This window comes from Brachypodium distachyon, chromosome 1 (assembly GCF_000005505.3).
Source record: "Brachypodium distachyon strain Bd21 chromosome 1, Brachypodium_distachyon_v3.0, whole genome shotgun sequence".
Taxonomy (NCBI): domain Eukaryota; kingdom Viridiplantae; phylum Streptophyta; class Magnoliopsida; order Poales; family Poaceae; genus Brachypodium; species Brachypodium distachyon.
This window is the reverse complement of record NC_016131.3, coordinates 73,044,726-73,071,046: the sequence shown is the minus strand read 5'-3', so window position 1 is coordinate 73,071,046 and position 26,321 is coordinate 73,044,726. Positions and strand designations below refer to the sequence as shown.

Below are 26,321 nucleotides of genomic sequence, written 5' to 3'. Positions count from 1 at the left end.
ACATCAGAGTAAAGGGAAATAGCACGAGGAGAGTGAATAATTGGTTTTAAGAATTACATTGTTCGCAAACTGAGAAACCATTGAATATTTATTAGCAAATCCGTTGGACAATCATACAGTACCGGTGCACCCAAATGTTCCATTCAGGAAAAAAAATCTTATATTTTGCAACCGTCGGTCCTTGTAAGGCTGCCCATAACCCTGGCTCTCTCACGGAGAACAAACTTTTGTGTTTTTCCTGTAGAAGTCTTCGGCAAATCCTCAAACACCACCGTCTTTGGTGCCATGTAATGAGGTAGCCTCTCCCTGCAAAAGTCAATGATCTCTGCTTCTGTGGAATTGGTGCCAGTTTTCAATTTGACGAAGGCGCATGGCGTCTCCCCCCAGTGGTCATCCGGCCTCGACACGACCGCTGCCTCAAGCACAGCGGGGTGTCTGAAGATGACTGACTCTACCTCAATTGAGCTTATGTTCTCGCCGCCCGATATGATGATGTCTTTGGCCCTGTCCTTGAGCTGAATGTAACCGTCCGGGTTCCGCACGGCAAGATCACCTGTGTGGAGCCACCCGCCGATCATTGATTCCTTGGTCGCATCAATGTCCTTGTAGTATCCTCTCATGACGGTGTTGCCACGGAACATCACCTCACCCATCGTCTTGCCATCACTTGGCACACTCTCCATGGTGTCCAGCTTCTTAACATCGACGTCTTGCATGGCGATGTGGTGGAAACCTTGCCTCGCCTTTAGTCGCGCACGCTCCTCGGCTGGCAAGGCATCCCACTCTGGCATCCAAGTGCAGACGGTGGCCGGGCCATACGTCTCCGTGAGACCATACATTTGGTACACCATGAAGCCAAGCTCCTCCATCCCCATGATGACACGCTGCGGTGGTGGAGCGCCGGCCGTCATAACACGCACCGGTCCGGGCAGTGGCTTCCGGTCCGCTGTCGGCGCGTTAATGATCATGTTGAGCACCGTCGGCGCGCCGCCCATGTGTGACACCCTATGCAGCACGATGTTGTCGAAGATAACCTTCGCAGTGAAGCGGCGTAGGCAGATGTTGGTGCCACCCTGCATGGCAACGCCCCACGGCAGGTTCCAACCATTGCCGTGGAACATCGGCACAGTCCATAGATACGTCGCCATGGCGGTGATGTCGTACGCGAGGACAGTCGCGACGGTGTTGAGGTACGCGCCCCGGTGACTGTAGACCACGCCCTTGGGCCGTGACGTCGTGCCAGACGTGTAGTTGAGCGCGATCGGGTCAAGCTCGTTCAGGGGCCATCGGATGTCGAACCCCGAAGGCGCGTTCTCGATGAGACCCTCGTAGTCCGCGGTGCAGCTGGAGCCGTCGTCGTCGTCCCCAGAGCTGGCACCATCGTCTGAGATGGGTACGAGTACCGGAAGGCTCCCGGCGCCTGTTTTCGAGTCGGCTAGGCGCTTCAGGGCGGCTCGACCGACGTCAAGAAGGCTCGACTCCACGAAGAACACCTTGGCGCCGGAGTGCTCCAGCAAGGTGGACACCATGGCGGCGTCGTGCCGCGTGTTGAGCGTGCAGAGCACCGCGCCGGCCATGGGCACCGCGAAGTGCAGCTCGTACATCGCCGGCACGTTCCGGCTCAGAACAGCGACCTGGACAACACTTCACGCCGTCGTTAACTTAAATAAACCAGCATCCATTTTTGCTGGCATGCTGCTACTACCAAAGATTTAATGGGCGCTCACCACGTCACCGCGGGCGACGGCGAGCCTGGTGGCCAGTGCGGCGGCCACGCGGACGCACCGCTCCCGGGTCTCCTTCCACGTCTGCTGCCGCGTCTCCCCGTAGACCACGGCGGCGCGGCCGCCGTAGACCACCGCGGCGCGCTCGATGAAGCTTATCGGCGTCAGCGGCGCGTAGTTGGCCGCACACAGCACCGTTCCGGCCTCCATGTCGACCACCTCCTCCTGATCCATCCCCGCGAGACTGCGGCATGGCTGGAAAGCAAACGGGCAGAGCTCATGCCGATGCCGGCGCAGCGAAGCTGATCCGCCGCCGCCGATCATGCGGCGGCGAAGAAGAAGAGGCGCGGCTCGGGCCCCCAGCAGGGCGCGTGACGCCGCCAGGCCGCCGTGGCTGTGTCCCGCTACGGCTGGTCTAACCTGCATCGGAAGATCGATCAGCCGTTTCGTTTGAGCCGACATGATTCATTCAGTCTTTTCTTTGATTTGAGTTTGAATGCTCCAACTCCTATACCGTCCTACTATGTACCTTGATGCTTCCATTTCCATTATACGCGAAGCTTGCCATGGCGAGCACCAATTTTTTTCTTTTTGACAGTATGTAGAAAACCAATTCAATACTGAGTTCTTTCTCTTCCTCCTCCTTGAGTTCGATCTATATAACTTGATTTATACTGACACACTGCTTCCAAAGGACTGAAGGGCGATGCGAAGAGACGTGCCAACTTCATCATGTACCAATCTGCTATTATTAGTGGCACGCTCTTGTCCACATCGTTGATCTGGTTATGGAGGAGCTTGTTTGGAAGATGGCAATTAACTGCTCCCTCCTTTTCACAAAACTTGACGTATTTTTGTTTCATTATGACCAAGAATTACTCTATCAATATGTAGGTTATATGATACGAAACCATGATCAGCAGAAAGAACTTTTAAAGACGAATCCATTGATATAAATTTCATGCATGTAAAACACATACCAATGTCCTAACGAAACAAAATACGCCAAACTTTGTGAAATGAGGGGAGTATGTCATGAAAACGTTGTCCTGACCTCTCTCTCCCAACCTGCACAGGCTCTCAAAAACCGTTTTTTTCAAAGGGAGATGCACATGCACAACATGGATGGCTCTCGAAAACATCTAGCTCTTTTTCTGAAAAAGGGAGATGCCCTCACCTCACAAGATCGTTCTAGGAAATAACTTGGCAAGTGAATGCCCCGTTTACCCCGTTTACCACAACTTACAGCCTGACTTCATGTCGATTCAGAGAAGTGACTCGACAGATCATAAGCGCTGCTCTGTGTATAACTGATGCCGGAGGTCTCTACAAAGTATGTGCACCATGCCAACCAGGAGGATTACAGAAAACATCTCACGTTATTACACCAGTTTAAGGGCACAAGAGAACATATATATAAGGGAGTTTTAGGGGTCCTGGGCGACTCTGGCCTGCAGGATCTTTCCACAAATAGGTTGGTTCCTGGGCCAAAAGACAGGAAGCAGTCCCAGTGTCTGCACTCCAGGAAGGCGAAATGTCAAAAATGCCATTCCTTGCTTAGCTCTTCTCACAAGTTTTACTTCACAACACTTCCTGTAAACAAGATGATGTCGTGTCAGGTGAAAATAAGGTTTGGTGAGTATGAAAACCTTATGTAAATGAACGAGAACAGCATCTTAGGCCTAGGTTAAGGCAGCAGCCTTAGATTGTCCATCGATCAAGCATTTATTTACAGGGAAATGTACATCTATGAGTAGGGTCATTGGGAAGGGGCAGCCCTAATCATGAGTTCTATAAAAACACACGTGATAATGGTGATTACAGATAATCTCGGTTTTTTTTTAGCCAAACAGATAATCTCGGTTACTAACAAACCGAAGACTCACCGTTAGGTCTATCATCTGAAAAACTACCGGCAACATGTTCAAAATAATCTCTCCTTGCATCTGCACGGTAGTATAAGGTTAAAATAAAATAGCTAAATGTGAACTAGAAACATGGCATAAAAATCCATGCACATACTTACCATGCTTCATAGTCAAAGAAGGATCTTCTTTCTCCATATAGCCAACTACCTTTGCAGGATTTCCAACCGCCATGCTTTTAAACACAAGAACAGAAGTATGATCAGCACAAAGCACATACCAACACATTGCGCAGAACATACAGCAAACAAGGTGGCGAAGTTAAGAATTTAAATATTCACAAAATTCAGATCACTGCTGTCATTAGTGATATTAACGTATGTCTTTAATTAAGGATAATCACTACTCAACTGATGCATCCCCCGACCCTGTAACCGCCAGCTGTTGATTTCTCAGCAGCGTCGTCGTCTCAAGGAACTAACATCGTTTGATTGCCAATTTATATGTAGAGACAACATCATTGAAGGAGATCGATCACTTGTCTAGTTTCTCTCATCATTCTCTCCAATAATACTCTTTACACATTATCAGCACGCCCACGTCTGAGCGAATTCGTTTACAAGAAGAACTACAAGAAAAAGTGTAAGAAAAGAAGCCGGGGTTCCTCTCTGTTCCTTCGTCTTCTCCACCACGATTCCCGTCATCGTCGCTTCACCACAAATGGACCATTTGTCTAGACCATTTCCGTGAACGGCGGGAGCTGCAGGATGATTGTGTTCACGTCGACACCAAAGGAATTCGTGGAATCGGCTGATGCAATGGCATCCACATCGTCGAAGTTGAAACCAATGATGGAGGTTGGCGAGCGATGTGTGATGACGGCCGCGGTGTTGAAAGAGCCACTCTCGCCTGTGGTCATGGAGCAGACGACCGGGCATGGTGCCGTTGGAGACGACACCATGGCTATCACAAGGCGACGACACACGTCAATGTGCGCGAGTCCCTCGCTCCAGCGACCATGGACTGCTGGTCCCCTGTCGATGGAGTGTCGCCGGCGACGAAGATGTGCTTGTATGCCTCTCCCTCCCAGAGCTGCACGTGAGGCTCGTCGTCGAAGTCCACCACTTCCGGCGATGGGAAGCATTGGGGGCCCAGTGGTACGTCGATGTCGTCGAACGACATGATTGTCGAGGTCGCAGCATCTTGGAAGTGTCCACCGAAACGGCTAGTGTCGCCGTCGTCACGGTGTAGGCAGACATCGTCACCACAAGCACCATGCCTGAGGCTTCGCCATTTCAGTGGAGACCGCCAGGATGCCGCTACCCCGGCAAACATGCCTCGCGATGACGCCAACATACTGTTGCCCTCAAAGGGTAGTGGTAGACTTCGGCGACAAGCCCCGCGTGCGGCTCTAGGAGGGAGATGCATACGAGCTCATCTTCGTTGCCCGCAAAGACACCGGCGACACTGCACCTACAGGGGAGCAGCAGTCCATGGTCGCTAGAGCCCGGGTCTAACCCGCGTTCTCACTAGCCTCACCACGCATGGACGTGCGCCGTCGCCATATGAAGGCCATGGCGTCGTCTCCAACGACACCACGCGCAGCCGTCTGCTCCATGACCGCAGGAGCGAGCAGCTCGATACCGCGGCCGTCGTCGCGCGTAGCTTGCCCACCTCATTCTTCGGCTTCAACTCCGATGATGCCATTGCATCAGCCGGCTGCACGAATTCCTTTGGCAGCGACATGAACACGGTCGTCACGCACCTCCCGCCGTCAACGGAAATGGTCCAAACAAAAGATGATCTATTTGCAACAAAGCAAAGGCGGCGGGGATCATGGAGGAGATGGCGAAGGAACAGGGAGAGGAACACATGCATTTTTTCTCACCTTTTGCCTGTAGTTCTTGTAAACGAATTCGCACAGACATGAGCGTGCTGATAATGTGTAGACAGTAGTATTGCAGAGAATGATGAGAGAAACTAAACAAATGACCGATCTCCTTCGTGGATGTTGTTTGTACATATAAATAGGGAATGAAAGGATGTCGGTTCCTGGAAGCGTCCCTCCAAAGAAATCAACTACCGGCAGTTGGGATCATGGGATGCATCAGTTGAGTAGTGATTGTCCTTAATTAACATATGTTAATTATTCTTAACAAAATGCATATATTCCTTTTATATAAAATGAATATTGTAGAGTCGAGGCCCACCAATCCACCATGCCACAAGGGAATATGTTTAAATTAAAAACGGGGAAATGACTGAGTGATCTGTATTTTGGTTGGAGTATTCTTAAAATGAACTATCTACTAATGATGAACATAACTAGGCCTCGCTCTGTCAAGCTACTTGAAGGGAAACCCAGTAGCCATGAAAAAAAAACACTATCTAAACCACACTCGTTTGAAATTATTTTTTTACAAAATGTGCAGGATGTAGCTCAATTAGTAAGCGAACACGGACAATAGTATTTATATCATGCATTTTCTTCTTTGCCCTCTTTTCAAGGAAATAGCATTCCAAGAACAAAAATATCTACTCCCTCCGATCCATAATAAGTGTCTCCGACTTTGTACTAACTTAGTACAAAGTTGTACTAAATCCGGGACACTTATTATGGATCGGAGGGAGTAGAAATGTTCGTCACGGACTAAATTTGGCACTGCAGCACCATTATTTAAAGATATCAAATAACAGTAACTTCTTTCTAACCTGTGGGAAGGTACATGCTTTAAAACCAGGGAACCAGCAGCAATCATGGCACCTTCGCCTACATTTATGTTGCCAAGGATAGTAGCACCAGCTCCAAGAAGAGCTCCCTGGCCGATCTTGGGGTGCCTGTCTCCATGTTCCTTGCCAGTACCTCCAAGCGTAACACCCTGTAGCAAAGGCCTACCTTTGTAAGCGGTGAACTTCGATTCTTGCTTATGGCTTTCCCTAAAGAAATTAGGAATCTTATAGAATTAAATTTTTACCCAAAAATAAACCGGCATGGGAACACACATAAATTGGGTGAAGGCCATAATTATGTTATATATTTATTTCGAACCAACGTAGGACTTAAATTTATCCCAAATATGTTTTACAACACAAAAGGAAAACATGCAGAGTACGAAAGTGCAAAACAAGCACCACTTAAGTTTTCCTACCTTTTCTTTTATTTACGTGCATATTACAGATTGAAATGTTTCTAATGCCTATAAAACATCCACCTTCTTAACTGAATAGGATGATACACGGTTGTTCAAGAGATAATATTCACCAAAAAATTAAAATCGGCATGTACCATAGATACTTCGCTATCTAAATCAGATCATCCATTTAGTACAATTAAAATAGTGAAAGAAAAATATACTCCTACAGTTGATGAACTCAGGATTGATATACACCTTCTGTGTAGCCACTAAGTATTGCAGCACTCTCTTTATTAACATGTACAAAAACATGCACGTGCTTTAAAATAGTAAATATCAATTATCAGATTTTGCTTCATTCACAGCACCTCTCCGGGGACGATGGTCGTTGGGGTTTTGCGTGGGGAGCACGTTACTCTTGGTGCGTTTTTATGCCCTTGGTTTTCAGCACTTGGAGGCTGATGATATCTTTTGTCGGCTCTGGAAATGCCGTTGCACTCCCAAGAGTGGAAGTTTTTGGGTGGCTGCTCCTTGTGGATCGTTTGAATACCCGAAATGCTTAAAAGGAGACACTAGCTTGTTGGGAATGATGCGGATCATTGTGTCCTTTGTCCCTCTCATTTGCTGGAAGATTGGAAGCACCTTTTCTTCAGCTGCAATTTCAGCGCTCGCATCTGAAGTTTCTTGCAAATTGGCTGGGAGGATGGCCCTAGTGTGGATGCGATCGTGCGATGTGACGCTCGATCTTTTGGTCACCCTTTCTTCATGGAAGTTGTGCTGGTGGCTTGCTGGAATATCTGGAAGCAGCAAAATGGCTTGATCTTTAATAATGTTAGGCTTTTCACTCATGAGATTTCTGTGTTGGTGTATACTGTATAGAGTTAGGCCCGCTGTTACTCATGGCCTTCTTTCTTGGATTAATAATTTGCTGTATTAGGTACGTGTACTAGGAGGTAAGCTAGTTGGGTTTTGTACAGTTTTTTTCCTTATATTTGTGTTGGTGGATTCTTTTAATAAATTGCTGTAGGGGTTTACCCTACAGTTTTCAGTCAAACATAATCACAGACTAAATAGCAAGCTTGACTCCACAGAAAAACATGATGAACAATATCAATTTATTAAATGCAAGTCCGCAGTGATCTTTCAATTATCTGAACAAGAACAATTTAAATAATACCAACCAAGGTACTGCAACAGAGCTAACAATGAAGCAAGAAGGAGAAGAAGTTAAAATTGTGAGTAGGATTAAAAATTGCATTGAGAAGTAGTGCTTTATTTTAAATTTAGAAATAAGAAGAACTGCGTCGTGCATTGCACCTGCATTAATGAAACCCAGTTGCCAATAACAGCAGTTTCACCAATGACTAGACCTGTTCCATGATCCAACAATATTCCCTCCCCAATTTTGGCAGCTGCAGATTAAGCAATAAAGAATGGTAAGAAGTAAAATAAAATACCCAAATCATACCAAGATATAACAAAAGAAACTACTTAGCCTACAAGATTCACCTTTTCAAACTCAAAAGGCAGACAATCTATAATATTTTCTTTGGAGTGAGAAACCCACGTCCTAAAGACCATCTAGACATGATGACAAAAATTTACGAATTTGATAGTTCTAAGTTCACAAATGAAATAACTGCACCATCATATATAATGTTAAGAAAATGGTCAAATGCTCTTCCAAGAAGGGAAAGACACGGCTTAAGGATCTAATTCCAAATACCAATTGGGTGAGTATGAAAATCGAAGATTTAATAGTCATGCTTTAGTTTGGGAGGGGGAACTGCAGAGTCAACGAACCGTTTGGCATGACTAGCAATCTACTACAGAGACGAACCTTGGTGCAAATTTAAGAAGTTTAACATATATCCAAACAAACACGACCAAACATATTCCCACCAAGGTACTAAGATGGCTAAAGATTATATAGGGCCATAGAAAACACAAGTAAAAGCTGTAAGACTTCATTTCGAATAAATAGTATATGATACAACAACGATATACCTGGATGTATATCCACTGCAAAAACCTGACATGAATATGATAGGTTATGTTACTTCAACAGAAAGATATGCTAAACAAAAAGAATCTGCTTCTTAAGAAACCAAGATTCACCTCACTAATACGGCTTTGTAGCGCCAACGCAAGAACCTTACGACCTTGATTCCATAATACATGAGCAATCCTATAGGATTGCAAGGAATGGTAACCCTGAAGCAGTTTGGAGGCAACATGGTGAAATACCGAAAGAAATCTCACAGATATGAACAGGGTAACTAAAATTCATAGTGGGTACCATCAAAACTGGGAAAGCTATACTATCCACTAAAAATAACAAGTTCTCACTACCTATACCATATGTGACTAACCTAGCAAGCACATACCTTTAGGTATAATAGCGCCCAGCTATATTGTGCACAGGAAGGATCTCTGCCTTTGAAAGCCTATTTGGGAACAATGAGATCACTAGTGGTATGATACAGAAAAAAAAAATGCACACACAAACATGATACCTCAACAACAGCGCACTCACCTGAGCATCAAGGCGAATGGAACGGCGTATGTCTACGTCATTCATCATAACATCATTAAAAATGTCAATTAGCTGAGTTGCAAGCAATGTTGGATCTTCAAGCCTGTTTGCAAGGACGAAGCTCAATGCCCGCTCCAGACAGTCATGAGATAATACACTCGCATACAAAAAGCTACTTAGAATAGGCTCCTTCTCTGCCTGTGAAATACGAATACTGCTGTCAGTCATCAGGTAAAACTAACAGTAACATGATGTGAATTTGGCAATGAGATGGGAACAGTATAAGATTCAACACTCAACAGTCAAACAATTAGCAAGCATAAAGCTGACTCATGTTTAAGGCTGGTTAGGCATAAAATAATTTGCTATCCTGGGCATGATTAAGAGTCGAAAAAGTTGATCCAGTCGCTGAGTACTGATTCATAGACTAGTCATGCGACCAGCCACGACTAGCCATAAAAATGGAAGCCATGAAACCAACTCGTAGATTAGTCTCCCGAGTAGTCGTGACTAGACTAGTCGAGCGACTCTTAACCCTAATCGTGCTCTTATTTGCCTTCACACACACATTTATATACCACAATGAGATTTCAGCATCATCAAATGAGAATTGCCTGAAATGTTTCTCCTTTTTTCCATAGTGGCCCTCGGAAGAAACACTATATAAATTCACCATGGCATCTAAATTTACGTACTCCTAGCATAATTGACTGCACTTTTGACTCCCTCAACTATTGGCTAAACTGAGCTATCAATAATTATTAAACCATATCTAATCTCGGAGAACAAAAAGTCAAAACCACTAGAAACGTACTCCAATCGTACTAAAACACATAGCACTTTAGGGTGCGTTCTTTTCGGCTTCTAGGACCGGCTTCTCCTAGAAGCCGCCCTCACCTGGTTTCCTGGAGAAGCCGCATCACAAATTTAACTAGATTTCCAAAGTAGTTTAGGCCAAACTACTCTGGCAGCCTAATCAAATTTAGGTGGCGGCTTCTTCAAGAAGAAGCTTAGGGAGGGCAGCTTCTCAGAGAAGCCAGGAAGCCGAAAAGAACTGGCCCTTAATCAGCCACTGCACACAAAGCTGACAGGTGCGCTAACGAATTCAAAGGCTATAACTGAAAAGAACAAGCAAAATTCAGTTGCAGCAGCTTTGCCGCCTGAAGTAAAAAAAAAATTAGCCAGTTGAACCAAAACGAACTCTCTGAAAGACGACAGAAGTTGCCTCAACCGAAAAACCAGCACCCAAAAGCCCTGATTTTTCCTCACTCCAACCCCAAATTCACCATCACCCCGCCAACAAAAGCACGCTCAAACACAGGTTCGGAACGACGCAAGCAAAGCACTGATCAGTCCCTAAGACTAAGAGCGACGAGGCTGAACGGTAGTACAGTACTGACCTCGGACTTGGCCTCCGACTTGACGGCCTCCCAAATGGGGTCCCCGGCGGCGTCGAGTATGCCGCGGGCGGCCGTCGCACGCGAGCTCCCCATGACGTAGATGGGGAACACGGTCTCGGAGAAGGAACGGCGGCTCCACCACTCCCCCGCGCAGGACCCGCACCCGCACCCGGCCCTCCCCTTCCCACCCCCCCTGGCTGCTGCTGCCGCCACCGCGTCGCCGCCGCCGCCGTGGTCCTCCACCTTCTCCAGCACAAGGCAACCGCACGACGTCATGGCCGGCCGGCCGGCAGCTGGACCTTCGCTCTAGGGTTTCTGCCGTCAAGGCGCGGCGAGTCGTCGGAGGCGGACGGGGAAAGAGGAGCCAGAGAGAAGGAAAAAAGAGCGGTTTGGAACGAAAGGGGGCCGAGACGCCGCCGCCAGCCCGGGCGTATTTGAAGGCCCCCGCCGCCCGCCACTGGCGGCTGTAGGGTCTACCGACGGCGTGGCGTCCGGGGATGCGTGCCAGGGGAGCCCGATGGGCGGCGCGGCGTTGGACGCTTGCGCGTTTGCCCAATTGAATTGCCGTGGGCTTGGCTTACGGGAGAGAGAACCTACGGTGCGGCGTGGGGGGTGGAGGGACCCAGGGGTCGGGACGTGCCCGTTGCGCCTCTCGTCTCGGGCTCTCTTCTTTTGCTGTGTTGTGCGGCGCTCGCCCGCGGTTCATTTGGGTGGGTGGAGGGGGCCCGGGGCGTGTGCGGCGCTGCGCGAAAATGCTCTCGGCGCACGCACGGCCGCCCGTGTGCCGGTGGAATGGAATCGTGTCGGCGCGGCCACCCGAGTGTGTTCCGCCTACCTGCAGGTGTTCGGTGTTCCTGCCCCGACCAGTTTTCTACTCCGTAAAAGGCCTGCCTGACACCAAAGAATCGAATCGGGCTCAGAAAGTGTTTCGGTGTGCCGCAGGCCCCTCACGCTGGGTGATCTCGTCGTGCAACGCCGCTGGCGGCGCTTTTCCTGCTAGAGTGAGGGCCTAGTATGAAGTACAAGTAATTGTTTTTTTCTTTTTTAGAAGTAAGTTCGATTTAGATGGAGTAATTGTTTTTTTCTTTTTTAGGCACGTAGCAAAGGTCTTTAGAGCAAAACCAGGTAACACTAATTGTGCAGCAAAGTCGGAGCAAAAGCAAATTAAAAGATGACTAGTTAAGAGCTCGTGCGTTGCTACGGAAAAAAAATGAATGCGAAAGATAAAATCAATCTCATAAAAATATCTTTTTCTTTTCTCCCTTTCAATCTTATTTGGTTTGACATGTCAGTGCACATTTGATGATGGATGACAACTCATTAAGCACTAAACTAAAGACATGTGACAATGACAACACTCATACACAGTGGAATGGAGGTGAAAATACAATCAACTTAGATTTTATACCTTTTCCGATCCATAATAAGTGTTTTAAATTTTGTACTAATTTAGTATTCAAAGTTGTACTATCTGGATCAGAAGGAGTAACTAATTATAACGGGCAGCTAAAATAAAATACGTTGTATGTTCGATCACATCTCAGCTCTAACTGTGAAAAAATCAGTGGAGAAAAAAAAAAGCTTCACTCGCTTCAACGTGTACCAAATACCTGTCCATTCCCAACTTAATTCAAAGCGGTCAACAATCAAGAAAACAACTTCGTACTTCATGTAGTTAGGAAGGAGTAAGCTATTCTGAATACGCAATAAACATTTATCCATCGAATTAGGAAACAAAAATAGGTATTTCCATAACTGACCCTCGCCTTCCTTTTATGCAACCAACACAGTATATATAACCACTTCTTCCCCGCTACCTCTTCCCAAGCAGCACTGCAGGCTGTAAATTAAAGAATATGTAAGATAGCCATTGCTTATAATCACATATTCAAGATCTTGTCTTGCAGGACGAATACATGAAGATAATGTTAATTTCTAAAGCACTCAATGACACCAATAAGATCATCCTGGCAAGACAATGTTAACATATTTCATGGCAACTGTGGTTTTAATATATTAATTTCTAAAGCACTCAATGGCACCAATAAGATCATCTTATTGCCGACTCAAGACAATGTTAACATATTTCTTAGGTTTCAATTTGATTGCTAAATTATAAGAGATAATACTAACAGTTCTAAAGAATCCGACTACTTGACCATTCAATTTACATGTACGCCTTCACCAACAAAGAATATATGTGTGTTTAGCACTTCTGCTGAACAAACGGTGAAGTTTGGATCATGGACTGAAGACCAAGACCAGCAATGAATTAGATGTGAAACTAAAACACCAGCTTTTAGGGCACCACTTCTGCTCAACAAATAGTGCAGTTTAGATCATCGTAAACAGATGTCCCAAATATAGTCCTGAACTATATTATTTGTGAATACTGCATGCTACTGCAATATCCTTGTCTATCCTAACATATCACTGAAGTAGTGAACTATACATCAAGATTTATGTTTGTACCTGAGATACTGAATGCTATTCACTGAAGCCCCTGTCCATCCTTCCGAAGCAAACTTTTGCATTCAACATGATCTTAAAAGAGTGCAAATATTTCCAGCTGAAACTGATAAGTGCATATGTAACCTCCTAAATCTCCCCATCTACAAATCACTGGCTCTATTCTCATCTCCTCTAATATGGGATTCCTCATCTCTAGCTCCATATTCAACAGCCGCTGAAACTACGAGTACCCTAAACATGATAAAATGCAATAGTAAATATATAATGTGTTGTGAATCATATTTTAGACAAGAATATTCTCTATCGACCCTAATATATACCGTGTTGTACATCAAGCCCTTTAAGTAAGCATATATTACTTATCTACTATTGGCGAGCAGAGACAAAATATAAATTTATCTTAACCAGAAGTACGAATAACAAAAAAAATATGCAGAGTAGAAAATGCAGAACCGTAGCACCTTATTTTTGCTCCACTTTTCACATTATTCGTCATATTGAGCAAACTTAGGGTCTTTGGAAAGATATTTACTGATACTTAAATTTTGACATTGTGACCTATTTCATACGATGGACAGATCCATCCCAGTTTCTGAACTATTAATGTCTCATGTGAACATACCAATCAACCCTAAAGGTCACAACAAATAGAAATTGCAAAAAGGATTGGAAACTAACCCAGCCGACGCATCACCATAGCAACAGCACTTCTACTTCATCCTTCTGGCCTCTCCCTTTATCCTCTATCTCTGACCCCTCTCTTTTCCCTGCTCGTTAGGGCTGCATGCCTGAACCTCCCTTCTTCTACCTTTCTTCACATTGCAGAGTCGGGGGGCATGCTGGTGGATATTCCCCATTGGCCAGCAGAGGTAGAGCTAGGTGACCATCGGATATACACAGGATAGCGATGGTCGGCGAGGTCCGTGGTTCCAATGGGTAGCCTGTGATGGCAGGTGGACGTCCGGCACGGCAACAAGAGCGGAACGCGGTGCAGACAGTGGCGATGAACAGTGGTGCAGGCAGCGGGTGACGGCAAGGCTGAGCCGTTGAGGCACCAGCGGCGCAAGGAATCGAGATGCCGGGAGGCCCAGAGGCGGCCCATAACAGCCACCGTCTCGCCTCAACTGGCCGCCGCCGCTGTGGGCCCACGCTGCCACGACCACGCAGCCGCCTCGCCATGGCTGCTTCCGTGCGGCCACCTGGAGTGCCGACCGCGGAGCCCCGCAGCCGCAATCACTGCACGGTCTTGACAAATTAAAACCATGTCCTGAGTCATGTAGAACGTACACAGGAACGAAAACCAGAGGAGACCATACCGAAACGACACCAAATTGTTCCTGCAAGCACAGATAATCCTCTCAATCCCTTCACGACCCATCAAGTAGAACAGATATATGAAAAGCTAGTATCCTATTGCGTGCACGCAGCCTCGGCAGCGGCCATCGCGGTATCCCTGTGGTCCTCCTCCTCGATCCATGTCCAGTAGTGGCGCTTAACGGCAATGGCTGCACCGCCGCCCCCGTGTCCCTCGCCCTCGACCACCTCGGCGTCCCCCGCGTGCAGCACATACCTGGAGGGGAGATCACCAGGGTAGGATGCCGACTCCCGCTCGTCCACACGCAGCTCCGCCTCTGGGCCTCCCACTCGCGGCCTAAGATCTGAACGTGGGCGCCAGGGAGAGGAGGCGGCAACTTGTGACGGCAGGGAAAAAGGAGAGGGGACAGCTCGATCCAGATCTCGGGAGAAAAAAGTCGAGAGAGAGGCGGTGGTTCGGCGTGCGGGTGGAGGTGATGCGGGTGCGGCGGCGGCGGAGGAGGTGGAGATGTAGCTGGCCGGCTCGCCTCGCTGGTGGCCGGGTCGCGGTGGTCGAGGCGGAGCGGGAGGGTGGAAGAGAGGGGGCAGGCGCGGTGCGGGAGGGATGTTTTTTCAAGGGTTCAGATTGGGATGTTTTTCGTGTGTTGTGGCCTGCGGGGATCGAGCGGGCGGGGCGAGATGGGGGGTGGAGAGAGCCCCACGGACGACGGACCAACGTAAGTACGTACCGAAGTGCAAATTAAGTAGCAGTAAAGAAATTTATGCTTATTGAAGGCTTCATCTTTATTGACGGGTTATTCTAGTATTACACAGAATTGATTGCTCCTCGATACTCTCTCCATTTCACAAAGAATGGCACTCACGCAATTCAAGATTTTTCTTTGACCGACAATTAGACTAATGATTTGAGGTTTATGCGTTACAAAAAATTATATCATTGGATTCGTATTTCAAATACCTTTCCAATGATATAAAGTTTGTAACATATAATTTACATATAAATGGTCTAATCGTTGGTCAAAGTTCGACCTCGAAAAACGTGGGCGTCATTCTTTCTGAAAAGGAGGAAGTATTGTTTTAATAGGACGCACACACAAACCATTGGTGGAGTCACCGTCCGGACACCCTGGGCGGCTGACCGGACCAGGCTGGCTATGACCATGCCATCCACGGTACTTCGAAGTAAATATTTAGATGCAGTAATTGGTTTTCTTTTTTTTTTTACGAATGTAGCGAAGGTCTTTATTTCTCGAGTAAAAGCAGCTAACACTAATTGTTGGAGCAAAGTCCGAGAAAAAGGAAATTAAGAGATGAAATTTATGGTTATTGAAGGCTTCTTCTTTATTGACAGGTTATTATATTACACATAATTGATTGCTCCTCGACATTGTTTTGGTGGACACACCACCGTCTCCGCCACCTTCTGGACACCCTCGGCGGCTAGTTGTTCATGAGCAAAATAATACACTATGAAGTGCCGCCAAAAAAAATCGTGAATGTTTTGCCTGGGCTCTAGGAGGGGGCTGGCTATGACCATGGACAAGCTCATTGAACAAAACCAAGTTAGAAAACAAGCCATCTACTGTATTTAGAAGTACTCCGTAAGTATTTAGATGGAGTAATTGGTTTTTCTTTTTTTAAAGGAATGTAGCAAAGTTCTTTCATGCTCGAGTAAAACCAGCTAACACTAATTGTGGAGCAAAGTCCGAGCAAAAGCAAATTAAGATATGAAATTTATGGCTGTGGAAGGCTTCATCTTTATTGACTGGTTGTTCTATTACACACAAAATTGATTGCTCCTCCACATTGTTTTGATAGGACACACCGTTGACGGAGCCACTGTGCGGCTGGCCCGACTAGACAAAATTATTTTATTATTCGCACGGGTAGTTTTTTTGTTCCGGTGATATCTTTAGTTTTTATCTCAAGGCTCGTTAATAAATAATGTCAACATTTAAGTCAGTTTTTGGTCAAACGTAAATTTTGTTTTGTACAGAAAAATTATTAAATATTACTATTTTTAAGCGGCCTTTCGACGGGATTCCACTACGGTTATCATGGATAACGGAATAACAGATAACTTATTTATCAAATGAACCAGTATTTTTCTTTTTGCTGACTAATAGGGCTACATATTTGCATGATATCCATCTACTCACGGGCACTAACCAATCCAATAAGGTTACGACCTACAAGCCAGTACTTTTATAAAATATAAAAACTGTGTCCTTTGTTCAGCATCATGAAAAATTATCAGGACTCCAAACCAAGGAAGGTTAGATGATCGCGGAATGATGCCTGGTCACCAGATCGGGAGATGACAACAAAGAGACGCACATCATAGCGCTTAGTTACAAAGAATACCTATCGTGACCCTTACCAGAAGATTATAGTGAAGCTGGTATCGTCATTACCTCTGAAAACCACTAGAAATCAAACTGATGGCTTAAGATCATAAACAATGTTTCTTACAAAAAAGGTTTCATCGGCCTTAACGTGTGCAGGCATGTGATGAGTGATGACTAGATTCTACTCCGTACACGATTATTGTTTATCTCCTCTTCGTCCTTCAAAATTGTTTATCTCCTCTTCTGTCCTACGCAGAGCCACGACAAATCTGCTCGCACTTGGGCTTCTCCACGGCCACATACACCCACCTGCCGCCCCACGCACTCTACAGTACAGTCAGGCTCTAGCTAGAACCAAATCAACGTAATCTCATCCGAAAAGAAAAGAAAAGAAAAGAAAAGAAAAGAAAAGAAAAGAAAAAAGAAAGAAAGAAAAGGATAGAACCAAAACAAGGCGCGAATATCCGCAGCTCTTCTCGTCCGTCCATCCACGGCCGCGCGCCTGGAACCGTAGATTCCGTTCTGTTCAATCATCACAGCCAAACCCCACCACCCACCGTCTATTCTGTCCCGTCCATCCAAAACCCCACCTACTACTACTACTCCCTTCCCTCTCGCCGCCGCAATCTGCCCCCGACGCTTCGCCGCAGCAAGAGGCCACGGTCCCTCCCTCCAGCGGGCGCTCCGGAGGGATAGCTAGCAGAATGTCGGCGGCGATGCTCGGGACGCGGCTGGACCTGGCGCCCTCCTTCCCCCTCTCCCCGTCGCCCTCGCCGCCGTCGGGACTCCGCGTCCGCGCCTCGACCTCACCGGCAGCAGCGGCGGGGACCCGCGCCCTCGGGCCGAGGGCGGTGCAGGCGGCGGCGGCGGCTGCGGCGACAGCGGTCGCCGCTAAACCGGCGGCGGCTACCCCGCTGTCGTCCGACCGCACCGTCGTCCGTCTCGGGCTCCCCAGCAAGGGCCGCATGGCCGAGCAAACCCTAAGCCTCCTCAAGGTCTCGCTCGTGCCCAGTCTAATTCGTCTTCGTTCATGCTAGCTTACCTCCTCTGGGTTTGAGTTTCTGACGGATTTTGTTGATTTTGCGGCTGGTTGGTGCAGAGCTGCCAGTTGTCGGTGAGGCAGCTCAACCCGCGGCAGTACACTGCGGACATTCCGCAGGTGAGCTTTCCATTTCCTTGTTTCCTGCATCGCCCGGTATCAGTTCGTGTATCATGTTCCTGTCTAGGCAGGAAAAGTGGGCAATTGCTGCTGTGAGTAGGCACTGGATTAGTAGGTGTTAGGCCCTGAATCGTTGACATGGCAGCAGAGTTTAAAAACTACCTTAGCTCGACATGTCCTGGATTTGTTGTTCATGTATTGTGGCTCTTATGCAATGCTCCTTTGATGTTTGAACACCAATTCACTTAGCAATGCCAAGCAGAAGAAAATTGGGATACATTTATGATATCACTGATGCTGATGTCAGTGAAGTCTTGGCATCTTGATAAGATTCTCGTCTTCGATATGTCGGGCCAATACTTTGTTATTCAAGCTGTGGTTTTAGGGTATGTTTATGAAACATGGTTAATAAAATATGGACCGCATTTCTTACCTTTGTCGAAATCTTCTAGTCATTGAGACACTTGGCATGTATAGTAATTGACATATCACTGAAGCGGCCTTCTAAAATTTTGGATTGGTTTTGGTGAGTTGGAGGAGCATCAGTTTATTTCATCTCTCAAGATATGACACACCCAAAAAAATGTATTACATGTCTTAACGTAGTTTTTTTGGCTAACACTATTTTGTGTTGTTTTCTCTCTTTAATTTATGCATTGTATCGGAGAATTAGATTTTGAGATCTATGTGTTCATGTTATCTTTATCTTTATCTTCCCTGGCCTCTGTAGACAAGATCTATCCGATCTCCACAATATTGCATAGCAAAAATATATAAGATCAACTGGACATAAAAATTCTGAATTATTTTTACTAGGGTCAATACTGGTGCTGTGTTGTATTATGTTGCGCTGCACTATGGAATCTAGTCAGTTATTATAAAGATATTTATTTATATCCTTCCAACTAACTGTTATATTCAAAAGTAGAAAAATAAGTGCCTTTAAAAAAGCCGCAGCGATGCCAAGCAAGAGTGGAGAGTCAATAAATGCTACTTTAAAATATTTACTAAAGCACTCTCACATGTCTTTTTCTTTTTTTCTTCAAAGATACTCCCTCTGATCCTAAATTCTTGTCGTGGTTTTAGTACAAATTTGAACTAAAACCACGACAAGAATTTAGGAATGGAGGGAGTACTAAATTGCATCAGCAAAGCCCTGCAAATTAAACCTATACAACATATTAGTTGAGTCAGATTTTAAGTTTGCTCAAAAGAACATTGAAGCCAAACATCCGATTTTGTTAGGTAATAGGTATTTGTTCACACCATTGCCATGTAGATGATTCTTGATAATAATCAAGGTAACAAAATAATAAGAATATTAAACCTGCATCTTCACTTCTGTTAGATTGCCTCAAGATTTCAGGGTGGGTATAGTTTTTTCATGGTAAAATTCCAATATACTTTTCTTACGCAGGTCCCAAACTTGGAGGTTTGGTTTCAGAGGCCCACAGATATTGTTCGTAAACTGTGTTCAGGGGATCTTGATCTTGGTATTGTGGGTTATGACATAATCAGTGAATATGGACAGGTAAACTTCCAAGGAATAATGTTAATCTTTTGACCCAGTTTGTGCATACTTTTTTGTTCTAGAAGTTCCTGATATATTTAACATCTAGTGGTTGATTGCATGATGTCCTTTGTTTTAAATACTTTTCATCTTTGCTGGTCTGCATTTAAGATTTTCTGTGACAGGGCAATGAGGATTTAGTTATTGTTCATGATGCTCTCGAGTTCGGACATTGTCGCCTGTCCCTTGCGGTATGGTATTGTTCATGCATGCACTAGTACTAACCGCTGTTCATTGATTGGATTTTAAGAGTCAAATCATGTTGTATGACCAGGTACCGAAGGAAGGTATTTTTGAAAACATAAATACTCTAGAGGAGTTGGTAAACATGCCTGAATGGACAGAAGAAAGACCAATACGGGTTGTTACAGGATTTGGATATGTATGGTCATGAATAAACTTAAAATGTTCAAGTTCTTCCACCTCATGGACACTGCTTTGCTTATCATTGACCTGTGGATTGTGCTGCAGGTAGGTGCTAAATTTTTGAAAGAAAAAGGTTTCAAGCATGTTTCATTTTTAGCTGGTGATGGAGCTCTGGAGTCATACCCTGCTGTGAGATCGCTCTCCTTATTTAACTTCCTTCTCTTTCTTTGTGATTACCCCTTTCCACCGTTTGCATTTGATTATCGCATGTACTAGCATCGGGCACGTGCATTGCTACAAAACACTAAAACAGAAAGGGAAAAAAGCCAAGAAAGTAATTTGCCAATTGAGTGTATTTGTTTTGGATGGATGATGATTTGTTTGCAAGAAACAATTGCACATCTATATAACAAGATAATAGTTAAATGTGAAAGAAAGGTGGCAGGAGGATGAGTTAAATGTGTGATCAGTAGACGTTAAACTGTTTACTCATATGTTAAGACACATGCCAAGGACCCTACGGTTTTGACTTAAAGTCTTATCCTCACATGGTCCCACGTGTCAGTACAAGTGCAGGTGAGGAGTGAACTCATCACCACCAAGTGAAAACTTTATTAAAACTAGCTTTGTGTCCGTGCTTTGCTTCGGAATCATCAAGAACTAATATTTACAACTGAAGACAATATGATGGTCAACTTATGAACCAATGTCATAAAGCCTGATGATATGCTTTGTTGAATTTGAACTGTGAACCCAAACTCATGAAGATTAGAGTGGAAAGACAGTAGTAGAGACTATTTAAGGAAGGATTATGACTTGAAGTTTTAACTCATGAGTTTGTACAACCTACTTGTGTCGGGGTGACAAAAGAAGGGTTAGAAAGAAGTGAATTGACAACCACCAACTCCAAATTTTATAAGTAGGAAAGAATTTGGACGACAAAACAGTGGGCTGCCCATTTTTTTTCAACAACTGCTGTTCTTAGATCTTGAGAGAAATCAATTGTCAATATTTGAACATAGTTGGTCACTTCTTTCTAGAACAATTAGTCTGTCGCATAGTGTCATACATAAGGCCGTATTTTCCTTTCTTATTATTTTAATTGCGATAGCAGTATTGAAAGGAGCTCTATGAGTATGATGTACATGACCGGAATTAAATTATGATAGATCCTTGTTAATGAACCCTCTATGGTACAGTCTAGAGTGCCATACTTGCCTCCACTGTTGACTTGCTAATTTGTGTGCTGTGATATACAATCTTGATCAAGGGTAATGTACGCAGCTAATTCATTTATTTATTTTCTCCATGAAGATGGGTATGGCTGATGTCATTGTGGATCTTGTGAGTAGTGGAACAACTTTGCGCGAGAATAATTTGAAGGAAATTGAAGGCGGAGTAATTTTGGAAAGTCAGGTTAGCTCACCCAGCCACGGGCGTTCAAAAGACAGATAGTTCCAATTTATGTTCTGTTTTTAAAATTGAAAATTTGTGCGCATTTTGGTATGTGTCCCAATGCTAAACAGGCCACGCTTGTAGCAAGTAGAAAATCTTTGAACAGACGTGAAGGCATGTTGGAGATTTCACATGAGATGCTTGAAAGATTAGAGGCTCACCTCACAGCGTCTGGCAAGATAATGGTAAACCTTTACATATTTTATGTTGCATGATTACACTGGATTAATGGCTTAACTTGTTGTACCTTCCATTATCATATAAGGTAACAGCAAATATGAGGGGCAATAGCGCAGAAGAAGTGGCAGAGAGAGTTCTCAGCCAAACATCATTATGTGGATTACAGGTATCATTTAGAAGTACTGAAGTAGCCAAAAAATAAATATTATTTTCGAAAACTAGCCATGGATCCGTTACAATTGTGTGGATAGATGCTACTCCCTCCATTCCTAAATACTTGTCGCTGGTTTAGTGCAAACTTGTACTAAAACAGCGACAAGTATTTAGGAACGGAGGAATTAGAATGTTTATCTTTATGTATGAATAGTTTTTTTTGTGGGCATGGATAAATAGAGTTGCATTCACTGTGGTTGTACAATCTAATAAGTGAAAATATCATTATATTTGTTAGACAATTGTAGCACCTCTAATAATGCATGATTATTGTGTGTGCCCTCTAAATAAGCGATGCAGATTTTTCTTGTTCTTCTGATTGACCTGGGAATTACTCGCCCTTCGGAGTGTAATTCCCGGGTCAATCAGAAGAACAAGAAAAATCCACATCTGTCATTTCTCTTGGTGTCTGTGATGTATGTGATTATAATGTGCCAGATTCAGTTGTACTATTGTGCCTTTTGGGTTCCTTTTGAAATTAAATTAATCACACATTGCAAACTTGTATCAAAAGCTTTGCCAATCTAAACTGTAACATTTTTAAATATGGAGATGGAATCTTATCTTCTGAACTCAAACTTATGATTTTTCCACCTTTTATGTGAACAGGGTCCAACTATAAGTCCAGTTTATTGCAGACTTGATGGGAAGGTTGCTGTGGATTACTATGCTATTAATGTAGTCGTACCCCAAAAGTCGTTATACAAGTCTATTCAACAACTAAGATCTGTAAGCTATTTACCTCATGCTTTTCTACGGAAATATTTACCTCGCCTTACCAATTTCATGTTGGCAATAGTAAATATCTAGGACAGCAATTTAACATTGTGTTTGAGGCCCACTGTTTGTGTTATTCCGTACTAAGTAAAATATCTAAGTAATTAGCAAAATGGGTATGCTACCTTCCACCGGGAGAGTAAGCTCCATTCTAGCAGCTATAGATCCTCTTGTGCTTTTCTCGCTGCAAGCACCTGGATTTCAATAACCACCAGGAACTGGAAATCCTGGTAAGTACCGTGAGAATATAATCCTGGTGTAAAAATATAGATTTAAATTTTGAATTCAACACTTGAACAGTGTTTTTGGGAGCAGGAAGGACGGGAAGCGCTATAAAAATGTGTCTAAAGTTGGCGTCTTGATGTAGTGATATCTATGGAGTATCTGATACTTCTATTTGTTTTGATGAATATGTAATTGCAGATTGGTGGCAGCGGAGTCTTGGTTTCAAAACTGACCTACATATTTGATGAGGAGACTCCTAGGTGGCGAACACTTCTTTCGGAGTTGGGGATGTGACTTGGTGCAAGGTCGGCCATGCTCTCTTTTGCAGTGCACTGGTTTAGCATATGCTGAAGTGTCTACATCATATGCAGAAAGTGAGCTCCCATTTTGGTCTGTACCGTCGGATGCTGTGCTCAGCTAATTTGTTCCCTAGACAGGCACTGGCTGGAGGATCATTTTTGTGTAAGTGTTTGTTGATAGAGTTGGGGAACTAACTGGGTTTCTGGGTATGTATTATGTATGCCTGATTTTTCCTTTTGTTGCTACGGTTCTGAATAAATGGCTGCCTGAAATAAAAGGCCTCCGTGGTTGGTTTCGGTAGCGAAGTCTCTTCGATTACTTTTCCGTAATGCTGATATGTTGGTATCTTGTTCGTACGATGATGCGTGGGCTTTAACGATAGCATGCAGTAGAATATTTTCCACGAGGAAATTTTATGATGTTAGAACTTTAACTTTCGGAATCGAGCAGTTCTATGGTACTTGAAAAACTTTCCTCCGGGTACCAACACGCGAATTGCAAACGGCCGATAGAGGAACAAGACCTTGTGAGGGTAAAAGGAGGTTAATTTCGTGCCAAGTGCCCATCTTCTCCGCATTGATTCTTCCGGTGCGCCGTCCAGCCGGAGCTAGTGACGGTGATCTTAACCTGCAGAGAAAACAGAGAAGATGGTCAAGAGAGCGGCATCGGCGCACGAAGAGCCTTTTGGCTTTTCGGATGGGAGCAATTATCTATTCTCATGTCACAGTGCTAGTAAGAAAGAAGGTGGTATTATGCATTGGCACCTAGTCATTTGGGTGATGTGGCATATCATCATTAAATGTAGAAAAAGAAGATATTAGTATCATAATATGGTACCGGTAACATAACGTTTTTCAAGTCATAATGTCTCTTGAGAATCAATAAATGAATGACATATGATACCATGCTTATCATACTATGCATTATGAAGATGGTACTTCCCCCGTCCAACAAAAGATATCTCAAGTTTGTCAAAATTTGAATGTATCTAGACGGACTGTGCTATTTGGCAAACGTTCTGTACTTAGAATAGATACCGAACGCTACTAGCCATGACGGAATGCATACATCTTTTCATATGAGGGCTTGCTGCCTACTCCCTCTGATTCTAAATTCTTGACTCAAATTTGTCCAAATATAAATGTATCTATTTTTAAAAAGCGTCTAGATACATGTAATATTTCGACAACAATTTAAGATCGGAAGGAGTACTTCTTTTCTGTCTCATTTTCTTCACACGGGTGCATGTACATGCATGCAGTGCCAAAGGAGCTGATGTCAGCAAGATTCATTCACATTTCAAAAGTTCAAAATGCTTTAATTCTTAAACGACACATCTGATCTACAATCTGTTTTCACCATTATTCTCATTGCGACGAGAACTTCAAAACTAGATCCCACTTGGATATATTTCGACGACTTTATTTTTGGGCACAGAGTTACCAGCCAGTAATAGCTAAGTTACCGGACTATTCACAAAAAGTTATCAGCTTCAAAATTAGACCTTACCTGGAGATGCGCGGACGACTTTTTTGATCTAAAAAGTTATCAACCATTATGCGGTAATGTTATCCACCTGGAGCAAAAACCGACATATGTAGCCACATAAATTACCCGTTGTAATATCTAAAGAAAAAAGACTCATATTTAGCCATCCCTTTTACCCCCCCTCCCTCCCCCTCACACACGCACTCCGTCCTTATCAACACACAATGCAAGGGAAATCCTACATGTTGCAAAAGTTACCAACATACAATGCATGAGCTTTCCAACAAATAATTCAGTAGTGCAAATAGCTACCAACCAATTATAAATATAGTTACCAACACACAATACATAAAGCTACCAACACAGTGCATAAAGCTACCAACACAGTGTACAAAAGCTAGCTGCATTCAAATGGGGGAGGGAAGAATTAACACCCCCCCCCCCCCACATGGTACAAAAACTACCAACATACAATGCATATAATTACCAACAGTCGATGAATAACGTTATCAATCCTCAATGCATGAAGCTATCAACCCCGCAAAGTGCAGAAAAGTTGCATTTAATGAGAAGGAAAAAGATTACCACCCTTATAGGGTACAAACTCACATGTTACAAAAGCTACCAACATGCAATGAATGCAATGAATGAACTTACCAGCACATGATGCATAAGGTTACCGACCTACACAGTTCATAAAAGTTTGCATTCAATGGGAGGGACAAAATTGGACAAACTTACCATCCCATAGGGTACAAACTGATGTGGTATAAAAGCTAGCAACATCCCATGCATGGGCTTACCAACGCACCATGCATATAGTTACCAACAAGCAATGAATAACGTAACCAACAACGGATGCATGAAGTTACCAACCCCGCACAGTGTACAAAAGGTTGAATTTCAAACTGGAGGGACAGAGTTACCACCCCCACAGGGTACAAACCTACATGGATACTATATTGATGTCAGGTGATAACTATAACCTGAACAACCTGCATTGTTGGATAACTATGTCGATGTCAGGTTGGTAAATAAAACCTGAACAGTTGGGTAACTAAATCGTTGCTAGGGCGATAAGTATGGCCTCGGCAACTGATAAATACATCTATTTTAGGTTGATAACTATAGCCTAAACAATCGGATAACTACATCGGTGTTGGGGTGATAAGTATACCCTCAACAGTTGGGTAACTACATCAATGGTTGATAACTATAGCCTAAAATGGTCAATAACTATCCATATATGGTGTGCTCCTCCTATCCCCCGCACCGCCACATCGGCGGCCGCTCCCTCCTCATCGATGTCACGACCTGTGACGCCCCGTTACCTTTGACAAAGTCAGCTTAACAGAAGAATCGCCACATACAGAGTTGCGCCAAGATCAACTTGAGGAAAACAGTAGCATGTACAATAGAAACCTTCACCGTTTGCAGACGGTGTCTTATTATAAGGACACTTAAAGTGTCTCCAAGTCTCACTACGGCAAGAGGTGCCTCTAATCTAGACATTATTAGGCCGTCTTGAACTACCCTCCTGGTGGTCTACGCAACATCATCTTCGCCTGCAGCATCCTCATACTCATACTCCACCTCAGCATATTCATAGTAAGGACCGGACTCATCATAAGTACCGGCCTCTACCTCGTCAGGGCTCACCATGATCATTGGTTCTGAAAACAACATATGAAGCAAGGCTAAGTACGTATGAAAAATACGTACTCCGCAAGCCGCCGGAAATCATTATGCATGAGTTAACCTTGACGACCATCAAGCCGTCGAACCAAAAATAATT

The 26,321-nt window shown here is 44.4% G+C and overlaps 3 protein-coding genes across 4 annotated transcripts; 1 reads left to right on the top strand and 2 right to left on the bottom strand.

Annotated features, from left to right (window-relative positions):
- Positions 1–9: 9 nt before the first annotated feature.
- Positions 10–2,420, bottom strand: LOC100827248 (probable acyl-activating enzyme 1, peroxisomal). Its single transcript, XM_014897582.2, has 3 exons — positions 2,254–2,420; positions 1,728–2,144; positions 10–1,634 (listed from the first exon to the last, which is right to left on the bottom strand). Exons 1-3 carry the CDS (start codon positions 2,290–2,292, stop codon positions 159–161), a joined length of 1,932 nt encoding a protein of 643 aa, XP_014753068.1. The 5' UTR covers positions 2,293–2,420; the 3' UTR covers positions 10–158.
- A 496-nt stretch (positions 2,421–2,916) lies between these two features.
- LOC100822275 (probable serine acetyltransferase 2) lies at positions 2,917–11,284 on the bottom strand. Of its 2 annotated transcripts, XM_003558830.4 has the most exons (10): positions 10,660–11,279; positions 9,260–9,457; positions 9,111–9,170; positions 8,842–8,937; positions 8,731–8,755; positions 8,041–8,135; positions 6,302–6,468; positions 3,751–3,824; positions 3,611–3,670; positions 2,917–3,317 (listed from the first exon to the last, which is right to left on the bottom strand). In XM_003558830.4, the coding sequence occupies exons 1-10, from the start codon at positions 10,933–10,935 to the stop codon at positions 3,301–3,303; spliced, it is 1,068 nt and encodes a 355-aa protein (XP_003558878.1). In that variant the 5' UTR covers positions 10,936–11,279; the 3' UTR covers positions 2,917–3,300. The 2 variants fall into 2 exon arrangements, with proteins under 2 accessions (XP_003558878.1, XP_024313814.1); XM_024458046.1 differs by lacking the exon at positions 3,611–3,670 and having other exon boundaries at positions 10,660–11,284.
- A 6,085-nt stretch (positions 11,285–17,369) lies between these two features.
- LOC100821967 (ATP phosphoribosyltransferase, chloroplastic) lies at positions 17,370–23,338 on the top strand. The gene is made up of 11 exons (XM_003558829.4): positions 17,370–17,788; positions 17,893–17,952; positions 19,370–19,483; positions 19,648–19,713; positions 19,797–19,904; positions 19,994–20,077; positions 21,203–21,304; positions 21,415–21,528; positions 21,609–21,689; positions 22,346–22,465; positions 22,937–23,338. The coding sequence occupies exons 1-11, from the start codon at positions 17,498–17,500 to the stop codon at positions 23,030–23,032; spliced, it is 1,236 nt and encodes a 411-aa protein (XP_003558877.2). The 5' UTR covers positions 17,370–17,497; the 3' UTR covers positions 23,033–23,338.
- The last annotated feature ends 2,983 nt before the right edge of the window (positions 23,339–26,321 follow it).